The 21,805-nt window shown below is 40.9% G+C and overlaps 1 protein-coding gene across 1 annotated transcript in view; it reads right to left on the bottom strand.

The window, feature by feature from the left end:
• The window catches only part of DNAH3 (dynein axonemal heavy chain 3), a 483,492-nt gene that overhangs the window by 64,464 nt on the left and 397,223 nt on the right, over positions 1 to 21,805 (bottom strand). The window contains exons 51-54 of the mRNA XM_040356847.1: positions 18,999 to 19,197; positions 14,505 to 16,646; positions 10,598 to 10,823; positions 566 to 810 (exon numbers count right to left, since the gene is read on the bottom strand). Coding sequence (XP_040212781.1) covers positions 566 to 810; positions 10,598 to 10,823; positions 14,505 to 16,646; positions 18,999 to 19,197 — 2,812 coding nt within the window. The remainder of the gene's footprint in view (positions 1 to 565; positions 811 to 10,597; positions 10,824 to 14,504; positions 16,647 to 18,998; positions 19,198 to 21,805) is intronic.

The raw sequence follows: 21,805 nt of genomic DNA, 5'->3' as shown, positions 1-21,805 counted from the left end.
CAGCCCATCATTAGCATGGGGTCACGCCTAATTAGCATGGCTCACGCCCACTTCCACTTACTCTGGCTTACGCCGAGGAAACCCAGCGCAGATTTGGGGGCGAGTGCTTTGTAAATCCAGTGCTTGCATCTGTGCGCTGCATCGGCGTAGCGTATATTAGATACGCTACGCCCGCATAAATATGCGCCGATGTATGTGAATCCGGGCCTATGTTTCTTTTTAATCAGGGGAAATGGTGAAAGAAATGAAAAAGGTGTGACAACATTTTCAGTGTAAAGGCTGGTGTGTTTTTTTTTATTGTTCTTTTTTATTTATTTTTTACATACAAGGACACTTTTACCTTCTACTTCAGTTTATGACTGGTGACTGAACCAACTGACATACTGAGTGGTAGGCTAAAAACTTACATATTTCTATAAGAAGTACAGTATCATTTTGAAACAATGGCAAATCAAGCAAATAAATTAAAGCATGTCAAAAATGACTAATGGATACATTTTACAATACTAGCTTGAAATTAATATTTACTAGAAACACAACACAATTTTGACTAAAACTGTCATACCTAATGGGCCAAAGGTTCTTCTTTCTTGAACTAGAGCATGAAAGAAGCACAGGCCAAATAAGAGTTTTTGCCAAATCCTGGGGTTCTGGCAGCTGCTGAAGAAAACTGGGTCTGATATAGGATTGTTCAGGTATGATCGCAACAGATTAGCCCTCAGTCCTTTAGGGGGTTCATTGGTCATTTTTATACCATTCTGGAGGATGCTTACAGGAAATTTGTCTGAAGGATAACTAGTTAACCAGAGCCTGAAAAAGAAATCATTGATATGCATAATAAAATAAAGACATTTGTATTGATCAATAGTAACCAATCATATTTATATTTGAAATTAATTCTTAGTAAGAGTCGGTTCACACTAGGGCGACACGACTTCCAGCACGACTTTCAGAGGCGACTCCGACACGACTTGAGCATGAACCACAGGGCGATCTGGGGCGATTTACAACACGACTTGAAGTCGTCTCCAGGACAGGAGACTTTCCAGTGGCCAATCAAACAACAATCAGCTCTAGGGGAGGGAGGGGGAGGGAGAGGTTTGCCTGAGAAATGTATGTTATCTTCCTGGAAAGTCGCTTCAGTTAAGACAGTGATCAGACTTGGAGGCGACTTCCATTGAAATCAAAGGGTACAAATCGCCTACAAGTCGGATTGAAGTAGTACAGGAACTTCTTTTGAAGTCGGAGCGACTCGAGTCGTGTGTATTAACACCGCTCCCATTCACTTGTATTGTTTTTATCAAACAGCACGACTTGAGGCGACATCAAGTCGGATCCCAAGTCGCCCCAGTGTGAACCGGCTCTTAAAGCCGGTTCACACTGGGGCGACTTGTGATCCGACTTCATGTCGCCTCAAGTCGTCCCAAGTCGCGGTGTAGAGAAAAACAATGGAAGTGAATGGGAGCGGTGTTAATACACACGACTCAAGGCGATCTGACTTCAGAAAAGGTTCCTGTACTACTTCAATCCGACTTGTAGGCCATTTGTACCCATTGATATCAATGGAAGTCGCCTCAGAAGTCGGATCACTGTCTTAACTGAAGCGACTTTCCAGGAAGATAACATACATTTCTCAGGCAAACCTCTCCTGCCCCCCTCCCTCTCCCAGAGCTGATTGTTGTTTTATTGGCCACTGGAAAGTCTCCTGTCCTGGAGACGACTTCAAGTTGTGTTGTAAATCGCCCCAGATCGCCCTGTGGTTCATGTTCAAGTCGTGTCGGAGTCGCCTCTGAAAGTTGCGATGGAAGTCGTGGTGCCCTAGTGTGAAGCGACTTTTACTGTTCTTGGCAGTTTTTTATTTACGTTATTTCATTTTTTAAACTTGTTTTTCCTCCACCTTGAACTAATGCTTTGTAAGGGATCAGCACACACAGATGGCAATACAGAGACCTCGACATAAAATCTTCCCACACGTGGGTACTTTAAACAGGACACTTTTCTTTGTCTCCTGGCCAGGTAAAAGAAACTTAGAATGAAGTGATGGCAATGGAACCTACCCTCTCCTGTCTTGGCCAGACTTCAAAGCCCTACCTAGACAGAAATACAACTGCCTGTCTATTCTTCTGTCTTCCTCTGAAGCCCTTTAACTTACAAAGCACCAGATGCACGTCCTTTACCACCTATTCTGTCAATTGAGGGCCTTTTGTGACAACCATGAAAATCCAAAAAAAAAATGTGCTATGAGTAATCACCTTCATAATATTGAATTCTTTTACTTCTCTGCATATCAGTGAACATTTTCAATCTCAGATTCCAGTTAGAGAGCCTCTACTGGCTTCTGATCTTAAAAAAAGTTAGATGCCAGTGTGAGTGGCCTACAGATAAATACAGATCCTACAGATAAATCCTACTTCTACAGCCAAATAAAATATGGGTACACTCTTTTTAACATATGTAAGTTACCATAGCTGACCTCTGCCTCTAAAGTTACCAGTTGCTTGGCTGTCATGCTCATGCAATGGCTACAATATTATCTGATTTACTGATTTGTACCAACTACAAAGATAGGAAATCTTAATTTTTCCTTGGCATTTTCTGCTTGCTTTTTTCGTTTTTTTTTAGGAAGTCACACACAGCCAAGTAACTAACATTTTCAGAAGGAGACCCCATATTTATTTCATTGCAGATGTACTTGAATAAAGGTAATGAGACAGAATAAGTGACTTCAAGTGGACTCAGGGACAGTCAATCCATGCCTCTGCCTGTACAAAGATCCCACCTCCCATCATGATTTCCCCAGACTGCCAGCCCACTGGTATTTTTGAGGAAGCCTGAACCTTTTAAGGTATAAGTATTTCCTATGCCAGTAGGAAGCAGTGAAGGGTGTGTAAATTGCTAAACCTCTTCTTTAGACATTCAGTATGTAAAAGAAAAAGATTCACCTGGACTCCACAAAAAAAGGGACTCTGCATACTGTGTGAGCTGGCTGGCTCTTCCCCCGCTGGTGCAGTGTGTAGTAGCTGGAGTGGAGCTGGGCTGCTTTTTTCTCTATTCCCCTCCAGCCAGGCTGCTGTGTTTAAAGACTCCTGTGTGACCGGACAGCTGGGCTGCAGACAAGAGTGGGCCCTGTCTCAATCCCCACTCACTCCTCTGCTCCTCCCTCTAGGCAAATTAATCGAATCATATCAGAGGGCAGGAGAGATGGAGCCAGTGGAAGCATCAGTAAGGACTCACTGTACAGGTACTATGGATGATGAAAATTGTAGTTATGATCGTGGCAGTCCTGGGAAGAGAGTAACAGGGACAGACCTGCTGTTAGGGTATGTGCCTCACAGCCAAGGGGCGGAGCCATTAGAGAGGAGCTAAGAGGACCTGTTACTGTGCCTGTACCCCCATGTCAGGGAGACAGGATGGACCTGCACCTGGGAGTACTAGAGCTGCCCTTAATTCAGAGAGAGAGAGGCTGCATTGTTATGATCCAAGCTGAGAGACTGTGCCCTCTGTGAGGATCTGGGCCCTGATTGCTGGGAACTGCTGATTGCCAAGCCTTTGGGACCAGATTTAACTGAATTACATGTCTTAAACACCTGCCGTACTCTGTTCGCCCAAACTGAGACTGCTCCCACTTAGCGGCTTAGCCTCTGTTATCTACTACAATCTTAAAGGGACAGTACACCACCTAAAAAAGGGCCCCACTGAAAGCTGGCCAATGTTGAATATCAGGCACCAAGTATGTTCAGGTGTACCCCATTCACTAGAGACGCAAACACCCACGCACTATAAAGGTTACATACAGAGTGTGTGCACAAGGACCGTTTTGCCTTTTATTAGCTAGTTGATTTCACTACAGAGATTAGTTGCATCTGTTGTTGTTTAACTTAACGTTGCTATAGACTTTGAGTGCCAGTTAGTGAGTCATTGACCAACGTGCCTTTATGTCTGTATAATTGTCTGTTTGCTGATTTATACCATGTTGGTTTGAATTGCCATAACATTTTTAATTGATTTACCACTAAGCAGTTTGTCACCTTCTTCTTGTGTATTCTAAAAAGGGTGGTCGACTGCTAATCCCCAAGTCAACAGATGTTGATGGCTTTAGTATATGACCAAGTGCGTCAGTGGGGACTGAGTAGTTTAGAGAGTCGTGGCAGAATAGAGGAATCATCATCACTAGCATCTTCTGCAGGGGTCAGCGTTACAATTGAAAAGCACAGAAAAAGTCTAGAAGTAGTTAGCCTAGAGAAGTGAATTGAAAACCAGTACAGAATCTAAGTCCAAGCACCTTTCCTTTTTGCCCTGACCTAAACTGCTCAGCTTTTATATACTGATGATAAACAGAGTAGCACAACCAATAATATATGTGCAAGTTTCACCATATGTAACTGCCAGTTTGGCCTCATGCCCACAGGGTGTTTATACAGCCGATTTTAGCAGTGTCAGACATTTTTTTTACAGCTTAAAAACGCCTCTCCACTTAACCACTTAACGCCCGCCGCACGCCTATTTACGTCCACAGAATGGCACGTACAGGCAGAAGGACGTATATATACGTCCTTGCCTTCTAGCCGGTGGGGGGTCCGATCGGGACCCCCCCCTGCTGCGTGCGGCAGGCGGCTTACCTCGGGGAGCGATCCGGGACGACGGCGCGGCTATTCGTTTATAGCCGCTCCGTCGCGATCGCTCCCCGGAGCTGAAGAACGGGGAGAGCCGTATGTAAACACGGCTTCCCCGTGCTTCACTGTGGCGGCGTATCGATCGAGTGATCCCTTTTATAGGGAGACTCGATCGATGACGTCAGTCCTACAGCCACACCCCCCTACAGTTGTAAACACACACTAGGTGAACCCTAACTCCTACAGCGCCCCTGTGGTTAACTCCCAAACTGCAACTGTCATTTTCACAATAAACAATGCAATTTAAATGCATTTTTTTGCTGTGAAAATGACAATGGTCCCAAAAATGTGTCCGAAGTGTCCGCCATAATGTCGCAGTCACGAAAAAAATCGATGATCGCCGCCAATAGTAGTAAAAAAAAAAAATGAATAAAAATGCAATAAAACTATCCCCTATTTTGTAAACGCTATAAATTTTGCGCAAACCAATCGATAAACACTTATTGCGATTTTTTTTACCAAACATAGGTAGAAGAATACATATCAGCCTAAACTGAGGAAAACATTTTTTTTTATATATGTTTTTGGGGGATATTTATTATAGCAAAAAGTAAAAAATATTGCATTTTTTTCAAAATTGTCGCTCTATTTTTGTTTATAGTGTAAAAAATTATGATCAGGTGATCAAATACCACCAAAAGAAAGCACTATTTGTGGGGAAAAAAGGACGCCAATTTTGTTTGGGAGCCACGTCGCACGACCGTGCAATTGTCTGTTAAAGCGACGCAGTGCCGAATCGCAAAACCTGGCCTGGGCATTTAGCTGCCTAAAGGTCCGGGGCTTAAGTGGTTAAGTGGCATCAGCGTTTTAAAGCTGGAAAAAACCCAGGGCCAGTGCAAAGTAGCTGCGTTACATCTGGAAAAATGACTGATGCATCTAAACGTGTGTTAACACTGTATACTGCGTCAGGGTTTTTTAAATGGTAGTAATTGGATTTGGGAGGGCAAAGAAACGCTGCTAAATGGTAACGCTGCACATTAACTCCAATGCAAATCGATTTTAAAAGTGCGTTTTTACAGCCGCCTTTTCCTGATGTCGGTACTGGCTTTGCAGCTTGTTTTTTTAATGCCCTGTGTGCATGAGGCCTTAGGGGCACAGAATAAAATTTGATCCACAGAAATGGTTACACTTCCTTCTAGGATATAAATGTGCTTATGTTGTGTGGCCATATTAAACATTGATAAACCTCAGAGGATATCCTTTTTAAATGTCTTGTATGATTTGCTTGTGCTGCAGATCATCAGAAGACATCTGTAGTTTAATTAATAAGCTCAAGGCATCCATGTGCTATTACACAAGACTTGCTTAAATCACCAACAAAAGCCTTGAAACAAAATTTGTAAACTAGGCCATACCATTCCTCAAAAAAGCAACACATCATTAAAGTGAAATATAATCCAAAACTTTTTTCTTAGTTTTATATAGAGTAGAAAGTGACAAGGTCCACACAGGGCCGTCTTAATAGCATCATGGGCCCCTGGACAAAGTGATGCTCTGGGATCCCTACAATGATGAAAAAAGATGAAAAAGACGGCAAAAGCCTTAGCTGTGCACGTTTCCTTATGAGACTGTGTGAAGGGGGGTGTTCTTTCCCTCCACTCAGGGCTCAAATTACACTCAGGTCCCTCCTCTATGCTGTGTAGCGTGTAACATCATAACCCCGCCCTATTCCATTTGGAGCCCAGAAATACTTTGCAAACCCTATACTTTTATTGACTGTAAAGGAGGAGACCCTGAAGGTATAGAGGTACAATTTATGTAAGATGATTTGCTTCTTGAATAAAAGTAATCTGTGTTTTTAACTTCTGGAATATTTGATTATTCTACAACTCTACTAAGATTTTTTTTTTGTTTTGGTTTGGAGTTGCAACAAAGTCTATAATGTTGTATTGTTTAACCACTTCAGGCCCAGGCCAATTATGACACTTCGCTCCTACATGTAAAAATCATATTTTTTTTCCTAGAAAATTACGTAGAACCCCCAAACACTATAGATGTTTTTTTAGCAAAGACCCTAGAGAATACAATGGCGGTCATTGCAACTTTTTATCTTGCACAGTATTTGCGCAGCAATTTTTCAAACGTGTGGGGAAAAAACAGTTTCACGCTTTAAAATAAACAAAATGGTAAAGTTAGCCCAATTTTTTTGCATAATGTGAAAGATGAAGTTACGCCGAGTAAATAGATGCCTTACATGTCAGGCTTCAAATTTGCACATGCTCGTGGAATGGCGCCAAACATCAGTACCTAAAAATACCCATAGGCAACGCTTTCATTTTTTTTACTGGCTACATTTTTACAGTTACAGAGGAGGTCTAGGGCTAGAATTATTGCTATCGCTATAACGTTTGCAGCGACACCTCACATGTGTGGTTTGAACACCATTTTCATATGTGGGCGGGACTTACGTATGCGTTCGCTTCTGCGTGCGAGCAAACGGTGACAGGGGCACTTTAAATTGAAAAAAAAAAAATGTGTTCACTTTTATTCCTATTACAAGGAATGTAAACATCCCATGACAGGACCTCTTTACAGTGAGATATGGGGTCAATAAGACCCCACATCTCACCAATAGGCTGGGAAGCCTAAAAAAAAAAAGATCACCGCTTCATTGCCGAATTGGCGCAGTTTTTTTGAATGCAGAGGCCGGGCGTGACATCATAACATCGCGCCCGACCTCCGACGATCATAGAGACTCCGGCGACCATCTGGTCTGCCGGAAATCTCTGTGATCATCATTCGGGGCCGGTGGATCCATTCCCTGACTCACCGATCGCAGCGCTGAGTCAGGAGAAGCACAGGAAAGTGGCGTGGGGGGAACGCTCCCTTCGGCTGCCCGTAAGAATGATCAATCGGCCGAACAGCCGCTATGATCATTCTTATGGTGCAGGGAATCGCCGGCTGAAACCGGCAATATCTGAATGATGCCTGTAGCTGCCCAGAACGTCATATGACGTACCCTGGGCGCCAAGTGGTTAATTATGCAGCCTAGTTAAAGTGAACTAGTGAAGATAGAAATATTGCACCAATACTGAGTTGCATCCAATGAAGTCTGGCAATTCTCTGCATTCTCAACCTATATACTTGTTCCAAAATGGTTAGTCACTAGGTAGTAAAGGCACGATCAGGACGCAAGGCATGATTCCCTCTCCTGCTGATATTACCCAGCTTTTAGATTGCTGAATCATTATTCAACTCAGACATTATTTACAGATGTTTTGGAGAGCTCACTGCACCCCACGTAAACTCACACCTTTCAAATTGATTTGCAGGAAAGTGGAACCGTCTAAGCACATGCTGTCACTCCTATATGGTTACCTGGCAGCGCACACTGATGACCCGTACCCGGCGTTCATGCACCAATGGGAATCAGATCTGGATTCCAGTTCATGGCACAACAAGCTGAAAAAATACTCCTTTTAGCCCACAAATCATCTAATGCAAATTAGTACCAGGAAGTTGGGTACAAAATACTTTCTATATGGTACTACATACTTTACATGCTCCACAAAATGGATAGTAAAGTTCCAGACATGTGACAGCATTGCAATAGGGAGATAGGCAAGATGTTCCATATTTTCTGGTAGTGTTCCAGCTTAATGATTTTTTGGAGGACGTGGAGACCACCATTAAACACTTATGCCGCGTACACATGATCATTTTTCATCATGAAAAAAAACGTAGTTCTTTAGCATGTCCAAAAAACGTTTTTTTTTCAACTTCATCATTAAAAACGACGTTGCCCACACACCATCGTTTTAAAAAAATGATGAAAAAAGCGCAGTGACGTACAACACGTACGACGGCACTCTAAAGGGGAAGTTCTATTCGCCTTTGGGCTGCTTTAGCTGATTCCGTGTTAGTAAAAGACGATTCGCACTTTTCTGTCTGTTACAGCGTGATGAATGTGCTTACTCCATTATGAACGGTAGTTTTACCTGAACGAGCGCTCCCGTCTCATAACTTGCTTCTGAGCATGCGGGGGTTTAAAATGTTGTTTTAGCCCACACACGATCATTTTTTTACAACCCGAAAAACGACATTAAAAAATGCAGCATGTTCAAATTTTTTTTTTTCGTTTTTCAGAAGCCGAAAAATGATGTGAAGCCCACACACGATCATTTTAAATGACGTTTTTAAAAACGCCGTTTTTTTTCATGCCGAAAAATGATCGTGTGTACGCGGCATAAGCCTCTGCTGATTTTAGTGGGAATACAAAAAAAAGGTTAAAAACAAAAACACGATTTTAGTGGGAAGCCGGCTGCCTGCTTCTTCCATTTGATGGAAAGACCCATCCGGAAATAGAAGAGATCTCTCACTATCCACTTACTTAATGCAGAAAAAGCCTATGTTAAGTCTATTTGTAAGCAGACACAAAAACAAAAAAAAAGGGACCCAGCATGTGTGGTAATTAGAAAAGCTTGCGGGGACAGCCCAGTGACTCGCGGTTTAAGTTAAACCCACAGGCTAACATCCGACATTTTTCGTATTGGAACACAGGGACAACCACACTTTATGCGCTGCATACACATGTCTGCCTGACTTGATACGAAAAATTTCAGTTGTTAGCCTGTGGGTTTAACTTAAACCGTGAGTCACTGGGCTGTCCCCGCAAGCTTTTCTAATTACCACACATACTGGGTCCTTTTTTTTTCTGCGGCTGAGCTTTTTGCCCCAACACGGTTCGGGAAATGTGGACAAGGACCTCACTTTCCATATGTGGGGTCTTATGTTGATTTCTTCAGCATTGGCTGGATAAAGAGCTGGCTACCCTGCACTAATTTCATGGTCACAGTGTAACCCCTGATGAAGCCATTTTGGTGAAATATATAGGGAATAACATCATACTTGACCACCTATACTTCAAGTTGGGAAGTCCAGCGACCCAGACAACTCAATATTTGTGTATTAATTCACATGTTTTTAGATAATGTGTCTATCATGTAATATACTAACAATTTCATAAAATTGTTATAAATAATTAAAATTGAATATGATGTTTGTATTCTATTAATTTAGCACCGCTATAATCCCACCATCCTCTCTTCCTATACAACTCTGGGGAACAGTTCATGGATAGTCGAAGACCCTGGAGATACTTTACTTGTACTGATGGCTATCTACAGGAACTGACCTGTTCCGGGTTAACATCGAGTTGAACCACCCATTGGCCTCTTTTTAGTAAGTTGGCATGTTGCTGTAACTTCCTACAGTAACCTGGTTGCTTTTTCTTTATCCATCTATTCCTTTTTGCTTTTTCCCCACATCTGTCCCTTAATAGTCAAAGCTTTCAAAATCTGTTTGTTTTTTTCAAAATCTGTTAACATCTCTTTACCCTAAATGATATACAACGTGTTTTGATAATTACATGCAGCTTGTGTACTGGCTTGTGAACCTTCTCTCTTTTGCTCAGTGTATCACTCTTTTATCACAAGTTCTGTTCTCTCTGATATATCTGGGTTATGGCCATCACTGGTCTTTAGGAAATCTTAGCCTAGCAGACCAAGTGATATGGTGTTTTCTTTGACTTCTCTAATTTTACAATAATTGTTGACGTGCTGCATTTCTATTCTATTGAATTATGTCCATTATATGCAGTGCTGTGACCTATCCACAATAATAAATAAAAAAAGCAGGATCAGGGCAACGATTTGGCATTAACTGCCTATCTTTCCCCATAAATTCAATATGAATGCACTAGGAACTTAATGCAAATCAGGGATAAATTGAAAAGACTCCTTAAGCTCCAGAAAGCATATTGCATTTGACTAGCTTCCATGTCCGAAATGCAGTTTCTCTTTCCATACAAGCCCTTAAAATAAGTCAGGAAAGGCAGCAGCCATACTTCTATCCACAGTTCCCTTTAAATTGTTCCTCCATTGGCCCACAACTGCTTTAACATGGCACAGACTAGGGCTCCATACCTGAACTTCTCATTGGTATTTTCTGGTACAATAGTCTCCTCGCAGATCTTCTCCAGAGTGGGCATCCAGCTGGTGGCAAGGTGACAGTTCTGGAGGACCACCCAGGTCCCATCTTTTATGGCCTGATTGATCATACTTTCTGCTATGGGCCCTTGACCCTGCCCAAGTGATATGGTCTGGATGTTTTCCCCTCCCATGCCAAGGTCATCTGCAAATTTTAACAAGCCTAAGAGAAGAAAAATATTGAGGTTTAGAATAAAATTCCAGTTTTCTTTAACTATGGATACACAATATAAAATTGCTACACAAGTCACTTTGCAATTTAACAATGTTTGCCAGAAAGTCCCTTTCCATTGTTTACAATATTTTCTTTTCCTGGCTTTCTATTTTTCTAGAAGTCTGCACAGTGTACAAATTCAAATCAGGCATCCTTAGCAAAGTCCAAATGGTTTACTGGACAAGGGGTTTAATTGTTTGACAGTAGTTTTTTTTACATGAACTCTAAATTTGTTATAACATTGCAGCCAACATTTGATATAATAGGCCTGTTGTGTTGCGTACTTGTATTCTCACCTGTTAGCCCCATTTCTGGGTGAAAGGAAGCTGACCCGTTTCCTGCCTGAGCTCAATTGGTCTTCTGGGAGAGGCTAAAACTGTCAATTACAGTTTTTTTTTATGTGATTTTAACAGCACTTTTGTATTTTAAGTGTCTGTTATCAGCACTGAGCTTATACTGGACACTAGATAGCCTTATATAGCCTTAAAAAGTTTGCTCTGATAGGGAGAGAAAACAAGTACAGTGAAACCTCGGATTGCGAGTAACACAGTTAACAAGCATTTTTTTTTAAATCCTGACTCGGTTTGCGAGTGTTGTCTCGCAAATAAGCAGGATTCAATCCTCTGCGGTGTGCAGTACCGCATTTGGCCAGAGGTGCGGGGACGCCGAAGCCGATCGGAGCCTTTTGGAAATACTCCGAAACACTCCATTCCCGAACCTTTCTGAGGGTTTCTGATGCCGCGTACACACGATCATTTTTCGGCATTTAAAAAAATTAAGTTTTTAAAAAATGTCATTTAAAATGATCTAGTGTGGGCTTCACATAATTTTTCGGGTTCTGAAAAAACGTCAAAAAAAAAAATTCGAACATGCTGCATTTTTTAACGACGTTTTAAACAGTGTCGTTTTTCGGGTTGTAAAAAATGATCGTGTGTGGGCTAAAATGACGTTAAAACCCTGCGCATGCTCAGGAGCAAGTTATGGGACGGGAGCGTTCGTTCTGGTAAAACTACCGTTCGTAATGTAATGTGAGTAAGCACATTCATCACGCTGTAACAGACAGAAAAGTGCGAATCGTCTTTTACAAACACGAAATTAGCAAAAGCAGCCCCAAGGGTGATGTCATCCGCATGGAACTGCCCCTTTATAGTGCCGTCGTACGTGTTGTACGTCACTGCGCTTTGCTAGAGCATTTTTTTTTTAAGATCGTGTGTGGGCAACTTCGTTTTAATGATGAAGTTGGAAAAAAATGTTTTTCTAGAGGCCGAAAAATGATCGTGTGTACGCGGCATGAGTACAGCCGAGCTGTCCCCAAGTATTTCTGAGGCTCTCTCAGGCGCCACCCACCTCTGGCCACATACGTTATTGCATGCCATAGAAGTCAATGCGGAACAAATTATTTTCATTTCCATTGATTCTATGGGGAAACTCGCTTTGAAATGCGAGTGCTTTGGATTACGATCATTCTCCTGGAATGGATTATGCTCGTAATCCAAGGTCCTGCTGTAATTAAAAATATCAAGTATTCCTGAGAGATAAGTCCCCTGCATTATAACAATTCAAGATTGAAGAGCAAAGCATTTGTAAAAGGCTATTTTTTTAAATTTAGATAGGGTATGATATTTTTGGTTGCAGTATTTGTCCATGTTGGGGATATTAACCCTGCTATTCACCCTGGTCACTATTGTAACTAAGACAGAAAGTCTTTTGGAAATCCAAAACTTTAGTTGGAGATGTTTTGGTGTCTATGGGGGAACTCCACACTTTGGTGAGATTTTCTATAATTTCCTGTTGCTTCCCCAGCACAGGACGCAAATGGAAATCCCCCCTGCAGAATACATAAAAAAATGATCCTGGTTTTTAACAATCCCCTCATCTAATTGTAGCACCCTCTAGTATGTGCTACTAGAAGTGAGTTTAGGAAAAAGCATTTTTCCTGGCCCAGGGATAAACTCACAGAGTCGCAGGGTCTGGGTCAGGGTTATTAGAGGCCAGGTCTGGATGACTTATCCTGGCAGCTATGTGGTGCCTCTCCTGTTTCCTAGAATATTGGAGAGTGTTCTGGAACTAGTTGGCGGAGGATAGGAGGAGCTGCATTGAATATTTATGGGCCCTCAGCCATTCCCCAGGAGTGGGCCTGACAGGGGACTGAGAAACCCATAAATAGACATAGGCCATGTCAGCAGGGGAGTTGGGTGGAAGATGAAGAAGCAATGCTGAGGGAGGCTGTCGTGGCCCTTGAGGGACCCCTTACCAGGGGGGTGATCCATGGGCTGGGAGCAAAGGAAATCTGGCCTAGAAGGATCCTACCACAGGAGGCAGTTGGAGGGAAGCCACAGAGGCAGTGGGAAGGAGCAAGCAGAGATAGTAAGTAGTTTAGCACGGTGCAGGGACAAGACAAGGGGAGGGACGGTCAGCTGTAACAGAGCTCTCTTGGACATCAGCGGTGTGCCAAGTCTTCATCTAACAATGCCCTGGGGAATCTCCATGTGTGTGGCAGTCGGGCAGGACTGGTGCAGAGAGTCAGTCGGTAGGAGTGGGAGAAAGCAGCCAGGTCTGGCTAGTGGCAGCCAGGTCCGCTAACATTCTGCAGGCAAGTGAAACTGGGATCAGTGGCCACATGGAAGCAAAAGGAGAGATGGTATGCTGTTCACTCCATTTGTGGTACTTTTGTCAAGGGACTGCGAGTTCTTGCCTGTAATGGGCCTTTTCTGAACTAGCAATATACTGCTAGTTCCACCAGGAGTGAACAGCAGGTGCTGTAAAGAGGAACCAAGTTTGTGCAGGAGGAAGGAAAAAGAAGATCTGTGTAAATGGGGAGGAAGTTGTCCCTGTGTTTGATAATTTTCAACATTTTCAAGTTGGGCATCCCATAATTTCCTTAACCCATCCAAGTTATCATAATGGTTATCCTGTAATTATCTTAAAGTGTATGTCCAGCCAAAAGGTAATTCTCTTTAAGGGGCATATACTGAATAAACTCATTGTGTTATGTGTTTACTATTTAGGCATGAATGATTGTGTTATGTAATGAACTATATGTATCCTAATTATTATTGAATGTGATTTTTTTTTGTATAAAAAATACCTTTAACTGTATTGTGTTCAGAAGTTTCTCTCCATCACATGGCATGAATACATATTAGTATGTGTCAGTTAATTTATCTAGAATTCTTTAACTATGTGCTTTAAAGTCTGAATGACACTTTAATGGCTTCAGTCTGCTGGCTGCTGCTGTCAAAGTGACGTTCTGTGAGGCACCTTGACAGCTAAGCCGACTTGCTTGTACATAAATGTATATGGTCACATAATCTGGAACTATTCAGAGTGGTTACTGATTATTCAACAGAGCTGTCAGAGTGTGGTTGCAGATTTCTAGTTCTAAAAGAGTGTAGTTCATCATTCCCTTAGCATTAGGTAGGAGTGGAGCATTCATTTTCAGATTGGTGCAGGAAGCAAATAAACTTGTTGTTTATTATTTTGATCTTTTTAATATTTGCTGGCTTTTTGTACTGTTAAAGGTATACAGAGCCTACACAAATTAGAGAATGTAAACATGTCAGCCAAAAACTGCATTATATTACGCTATTATAAATTTGCCTAAACAAGAAATGATGTAAAATCTTTTACCTGCCATAGGATCAGCACCAGGAGATAGCACAAAAATCAATGGAGCACAACAGTTAGAATCATTATAACTTCCTGTAAGGTCAAATGTTGGTGGCTCAATATAAGCTTTGCCCATATTTTCTGCAATGAATTCTTGTATTGCTGGAACCATTTTGTCAGGTCGTAGGCATCTGAGTATCACCATGCGACTTATTCCTGTCAATTCTTGCCATTTATCTGGAAATGTTTCTTCATGAGGTTTAAAGGAGTCATAAATCATCTTCCATTTCGAAATATTTTTTTTAAAATGATCCATTAAGCCAGTAAGTGCTTGAAGGTTAGATGCTCGAACAATTTCTGCCCAGGATTTATCAGACAACCACTGGGGAACTGGGTTTGGGTAAGGGTTGTCAAGTGCTACTCCGCCAGTCAAGAGGAAGCGCCATACTTCATCATCTATTTTATCTTCTCCTTTCATTATGCCAATGGTAAAAAGAAGAGAAAACAAGAGCTTATCTTTTTCAAACAAGGACCTGCAGACATTCTTATAAATGCTTTGAGTAAAATGTTGTATAATATTTGATATTCTGGTGTTTAAGTATTCACTCCTTTCACTATGAGCAACTGAGTGAACATAAAGGTTAATGAACCAGGTAAGTGAATATTGGTACATTGGCTCAATGTTGGCCAGATCAGAAATGCAGAAAAATGCAATGGATGAATGAATAGCAACAGGTTTGTATCCCATTCGGGTCTCATCAATTTCCTTTTCAGTGGCAGAAGCAATTTGCTGTTTCTCTGAAATTTCTTCAGAAAGCAGTTTTGATGAGGACAAAACTTTGATAGCAGTCTCGTCTTCTAATATGTTACCTTTTGAAGATGACAGTACCTCCAATATTTTGTCTTCTATCTCCTTTAGCTGCTTTTTGTTGGCTGCACTTTCAATAATTAGTTGATTCTTTTTTTCTTCTAGTTCAGGCTTTTCTTTTGCAGCTACAATGCCAAGAAGTTGGTCCTGAAGACCCAAAGGGGTAATCATGAAGTTGAGAAGACACACTTTCACAGCCACCTCTGGGAGATAATGCGGGTTTCTTAATCGAGTGGTTATGTAAAGCCTAAAGTCTTTTGAGTATTCTATAATATTTTCACCAAGACGAATATAGTCAACCCCTTGCTGTTTAAAAGTTTGTTTTAAAAGCAAAGGCTCCAAAATGGCATCTATTTCTTCCCCAATATTTTCAATTAAAACTGGATACCCAAACTGTATTGCATTCTCCAATGTTCTCGTGTATGTTGAATCTGACAACTTGATGACAGAGAGTTTGTTGGTTTTCTCCATATTCTTTATCCACTTGTTAGCTTGCCCTTGAGGATCAATCATTAAAGCCCATCTTCTTGAATTTGAAACAATAATTCCATTGTCTATTGAAAAAAAATCAACTGGGAGACCAGCTATCTGCCAAGCACGGATTTTAATAGGCTCGCCCAGGGTGTTACTCAAGCTAAAGTCATTTGTGCAGGGTATTTTCTTCTCTTTGCACAATACATGCCATTGACTTTGACACTTTTGACGATAATCTACAGTGAAAGCACCTAGATAGGCCACAGTTCCCGAAGATAGGAGGACATCTCCAGTAAGATTTATGTACGTATTCCCTAGGAGTCGTGCAGCTTCTGTCCACCTGTCTTTCTCTCCACCAAGTCCACTGATCAGTTTCTCAGCACGGACCAGTTTCTGAGAACAGATTTCAATATTCTTTTCCAGTTCTTCCTTCTTGTTATTCATGGCATTAAAATCATCATTTAAAGCTTGCAGGCGGTCTTCCACAGCCTTTAGTTCAGCTCGCTTGATGTTCAGCTGTTCCATCTGTACAGCCAGCTTAGCCTCAGCTTCTTTAAGACGTTCACGTTTAGGAGCAACTACTTTTGCCACACGATCGTACACCTCCAAAGCTCTGACCCACTTGCACAAACCTTCACAAGCTGATGACACATTCTTAATGACAGATGGCTGAAAGTCTTCATTGTTGATAAATTTCTCACGGATCTTTTTCATACAGGCAGGATCAATGTTGTCTTTATCAAACGCTTTTAAACTATCCAGAAACTTCATGTCTCCAAGTATTTTTTTTGAAGGACCCCAGAAGTCTTCCACCATTTTTCCTAATACAAACAGAAACATATAATGAAAAATGTGGCATGCACATGAACACACCTAAGAAAACGCATACAACACAATCTCAAGAACAAAAATGTCATGTGGTGTCTGCATTTGTTTTCTTTTTCGGGCTAAGTATCTGTTCTGCAAGTAAAAAAAAATACCTACTGATCCTACCAGAAATCTGATGTCTTTGTAACTGCCTGTACACAGAACTGAAATCTCAAACAATATTATCCTTCTCAGTTCTCTTCTGTGGATTACAGAACACATCCCCCTATGTAGCAAGATAAGAGGGGAAGGGGTTTGTAGTCCAAATAAGGAGCTAGCAGCCTAGGGTGAAGATACTGCTAATTTCCCATACATACTGTACATTAATGCCGCGTACACACTAATGGAAATTCTGCCAAGAAAAGTCTGATGTGAGCTTTTGGTCAGAAACCGTGTGTAGGCTCCATCAGAATTTTTCTGTCGGAATTTCCGCCAAGAAAAATTTCCGATCGTCTGTATGCAAGATAAGAGGGGAAGGGATTTGTAGTCCAAATAAGGAGCTAGCAGCCTAGGGTGAAGATACTGCTACTTTCCCATACATACTGTACATTAATGCCACGTACACACAATCGGAAATTCAGCCAAGAATAGTCTGATGTGAGCTTTTGGTCAGAAACCGTGTGTAGGCTCCATCAGAATTTTTCTGTCAGAATTTCCGCCAAGAAAAATTTCCAATCGTCTGTATGCAATTTCGACGTGCAAAAAAAACATGCATGCTTGGAATCAAGTCGACGCATGCTCGGAATCATTGAACTTTGTTTTTCTGGGCTCGTCGTAGCTCGTCGTAGTGTCCGCGTTCTTGACGTTTGAAATTTTGTGTGACCGCGTGTATGCAACACAAGTTTGAGCCAAAATTCCGTCTGAAAAAAATCCACGATTTTCTTGACGGAATTTCCGATTGTGTGTACGTGGCATAAGCCTTGTCAGCCTAAGACAGGATGTTGTGTTACTAACAAGATCACCAGGTGAAAATAAAGGGAAAAAATACCGGACAAGCCTTTAAAACACAGTTTGGACTGGCATCAACATCACTAAAAATGCATCTACCATCTGAGCTAACCAATCCCCATATTACAGTGCCAACAGATACATTTTCAGTACAAGCTTTCGGGGTATCTCCTGCATTGAACTACGAATGATAATTCTGTTTGATACAAGGGATAACCGACTAAATGTGAACCTCAGCCTTTGAAACCACTATAACCAATTTTATGACCATTCTCACCTTTATAGCCCTCTTCTCTACTCCCTGACTGACTTATAGTGTATTGCCTTGTGTGTGTCTGCTTTTTTCCCAGCGTTTCTTGCCTTTGTAGATTTTTTCTTAATCAGTTGCTAAATCTTTGTGTATCAGTACTCTAAGAAGAATGGGACACCTTAAAAGATTCTGCTGAAAATATAACTGGTATGCCCTGTACACACGATCGGATATCTGATGGAATCTAATCCGATGGATGTTTTCATCAGATATCCAATGAAGCTGACTTTCATCAGTCTTGCCTACACATCATCAGTCAAAAATCCGACCGTGTCCAACACGGTGACGTAAAACACTATGACGTGCTGAGAAAAATGAAGTTCAATGCTTCCGAGCATGCGTCGATTTTTGACCGATGGAGTTCCACACAGACGATCGTTTTTTTCTATCAGTTTTTATTTATAGGAAAATTTTAAAAACATGTTCTATTTTTTTTCACCGATGGAAAACAAACCCCCACACACGATCGGTTTGTCCGATGAAAACGGTTCATCAGTCTGTTTTCATCAGACAAACCGATCGTGTGTACAGGGCTTAAGGCTCCTTTCACATTCTCCATTTGAATCACGGGCAGAGTGCTGAGATTCTGCACGCGATTACAAATGGCGGCAAAATGTGGGACACGTTTGTAATGCTATTACTTCCTAATGGCACCCAAATTGCATTGCAATTGTCAAGTGATAAATAGTGCTGCAATCTAAGCAAATCGCAATGCTGTCACCCAAAAGAATCTTCTGCTCCTTTTTGAGTGACAGGCTTTGTGCATTGAAATTTTGCTGCGATTGTAGCGTGATTTATCACAAATGGATTCCATTAAGAAGTGACAGCATCGTAAACGCATACTGGATTTTGCTACAATTTGGAATCGTAGGCAGACGCACTGCGATTCCGCCCACGATTCAAATTGCCTAGGATCATAAACAGTGTTGATCTGTATTTATTGATCATAGCATTTGGTGGTATTTTCGTTTTAGTTGTAGTCTTCTATAAAGAAAAATCAATGAAAGCAATGAGAATAAATCTCATTATGTAGCACACACATTCTCACCTGTTCCAGTTGGGTCAGGCTTCCTCTCAGGCTTTATGCCTTTCATCACACAGATGCTTTCCATGACCAGCTTCACAGGTGCTGGAGGATGCTGCATAGCTTTCACAAGTGTAATATCAGAAGGGTTCAGCGTGTCAAGAGCTGATATTGCAGCTTTCAAAGCTGGCATGGCCTCAGCCAAGTCTCCTTCACATTCATCCTACAGAGATGAAAAGTTTCCACAAATGTGTTAACAGAAAGAACAAAAAGGATTTTTTGGAAGGAATTAGACAGGTATACCAACCAGTTTACTGTAGTCAGATCAGATATATTAGGTTTTTCTGTGATGAATATGAGATCTTGCATTTTTTACACCCTCTATCCAATACAGTGCATTGCAACCAATCAGAAAACAGTTGGCTATGATCAGAGCAATACAAGATAAATTCCGATTGGCTGTTGAGGGTTCTTGCACTTAAAGGAAACCAGTGGGACTTAAGTAAGCAACATATACTGGCCCTTGAGAAAATGGTAGATAACGCGCTCCAGATGACGTCAGATCGACGAAACCGGTAGAGCAGACGCTACTCTAAGCTACAGCACGTTTTTATGTTATGTGTATTAACCTTTCTACCAAATTGTGAGTACCCTGTATAATGTGAATAAAAATTGTTCCTTTTTAAAAACGATATCACACTATTGGGCAATCCATTTGTCTCCTCCTCTTCTGAGCGGTGGAATTTTAGATTCTGGGAAGATCCAGGGATCTGTCAGTATTTATACTGTGAACGCCTGTTACCCCTGTAGGGGTTCAAGTATCTGGTGAGTGCGGGACCATAGGGAGCGAGCACGGTTTTTTTGCACAGAAGATTTATACCTACTTTGCTCTCACGTGGAAGAAGCACACAGCACTTTTAATATTATATTTTATTTATTTATTTATTTTTGCATGATTTTTTGCATAAAGACTCTTTTACTGACAGTATGGAAACTGTTTGTTGAAAGCACACTGCACTATATTTATATTTTTACTTTTATATTTATATTTATATTTATTGATTCACTCAATTTTGCATGAAGCAGAGATGGAATGTTTTTTCAGCACTTGAACACTTTTTGAGTTTTTTGTTTCTTGAATAGTTTTTTGAACAGTTTGTTATTTGGATCACCACGCAACAATTTTGTTGTTTTTGTTTTTGTTTTTGTTTTTGTTTTGGCTTTATTATACCACCCATACAACATTCATTATTTTTTGATATTTAATCTACACTTAAGGTTGGCGCCACCACCTGCTTCCCATATTTCACACTTTTTTCTCCATTCTGTGGGGATTTTTCTGCAGGGGCAGCCCCTCACACTTATTATATTATATACCTTATTTTTAAATATTCTGTAGCGCAGATTCACATTTTTCCTTTTCCGGTAGATAATGATTGTCTGAAAGTTTGCAACAAGTCAAATCAGAGTGTAGTTTTGCATATTTGTTCTGGGTCAATGAATTAAATTAAGGAAATTACTGGATTAGCATAACAGGATTCTTTACTACATATGATTGATTGAATTTTCTTTATACAGACTTAAGCCTGATTTAAAGGTGCAGTTAAATCTCTTTGCCATGGAGAGGTGCAAAGTGTATGAAAAAAATGTTTTTAAAATGCTGTCCCTTTTGGTCCATACCATAGGAAGTGTATTTTTTTTCAAATATAATCTTTATTAACACCAACACTGGGCAGGAAGTGTATATTTTAATTGACCAAAACAAATACATATTGATCCTGTAAGAAATTAACAGCTGGTTCTGTTCACCCTGACTGTGTAATTTCAATGAATCTAACCAGCTCCCCCAGTTCTTCTCTTGAACTACAATGCAATTATACCATATGCTCATATGATGTGGTGATAAGGTGAGGGATCCTCTAGTGTAGTACAAGACAACTGGGCAAAGCCGATACAATTTCTGAATTCAGACAAGAAATTTCATCCACAGTGGAAAAATAGGACCTGGGTGCATTTCTGCTAGGATCAACAGGTATCTTTTGTTCTTGCATGGTCTTTAAATGGATATAACCCTGGGACACGTGTATGTATTGCAGAGATTGAATGCATATATTATTAAAATGTTGACAGTCATCTCATTAGCATGGCCCTGATTTCAGCATGCTGAAGACGAATTGGTTGCCAACATGAAGTTCTGGTAGTAAACGTATTAAATATCTATTAGGACAGCTTATATACATATGAAAAACAATATAGAGTAACAAGAAGAACCCCTACCAGGCAACTAATAACAGTCCATTTATAATATCCAGGTCTATAAAGAAGCCATTTGCTCCCTTCATAATCCAAAAAGAAAGTGTTGGAAATACACTCCAAGAAAGAAACCATGCCTCTCCATTTTAAGCAGATGTCAGGGGAATAATATTTATAAAATGTTACAAATTGAAAGACTGCAAAAGTCAATGCAACTTTTTAGTTTTGGATAGGGAGAGGGGTAAGGTTCGAACATCTGCAAGGTGTTTAAATGTTGTCTGTGTACATGATGGTGGTATGTCCACTCAATTCCAACTTGGTATCACCATAAAAGGTGGCATAATAACAGCAATCTTACCTACTGTGTTTAACCTATAAAAGTTGTCTTTATTGCTGTGGATTATATTATTTGAAAGATTTTTCCCTTAAATTGTGTTCTACTAATAGGAAAAATGTAGCACAGTGCAATGTCCGTTCCCATTGAAAACGTCAGACTGTGACGAAACGTGCATGAGTGCAACGTACTGACGTCACCACGCTGCTTAAGAGGAGGACGGGCTCCTGCATTTGCTGGCCGG

The sequence above is a fragment of the Rana temporaria genome, chromosome 6 (assembly GCF_905171775.1).
Source record: "Rana temporaria chromosome 6, aRanTem1.1, whole genome shotgun sequence".
NCBI lineage: Eukaryota > Metazoa > Chordata > Amphibia > Anura > Ranidae > Rana > Rana temporaria.
Note: the sequence above shows the minus strand (reverse complement) of the source record. Positions and strands in the feature narration are given on the sequence as shown.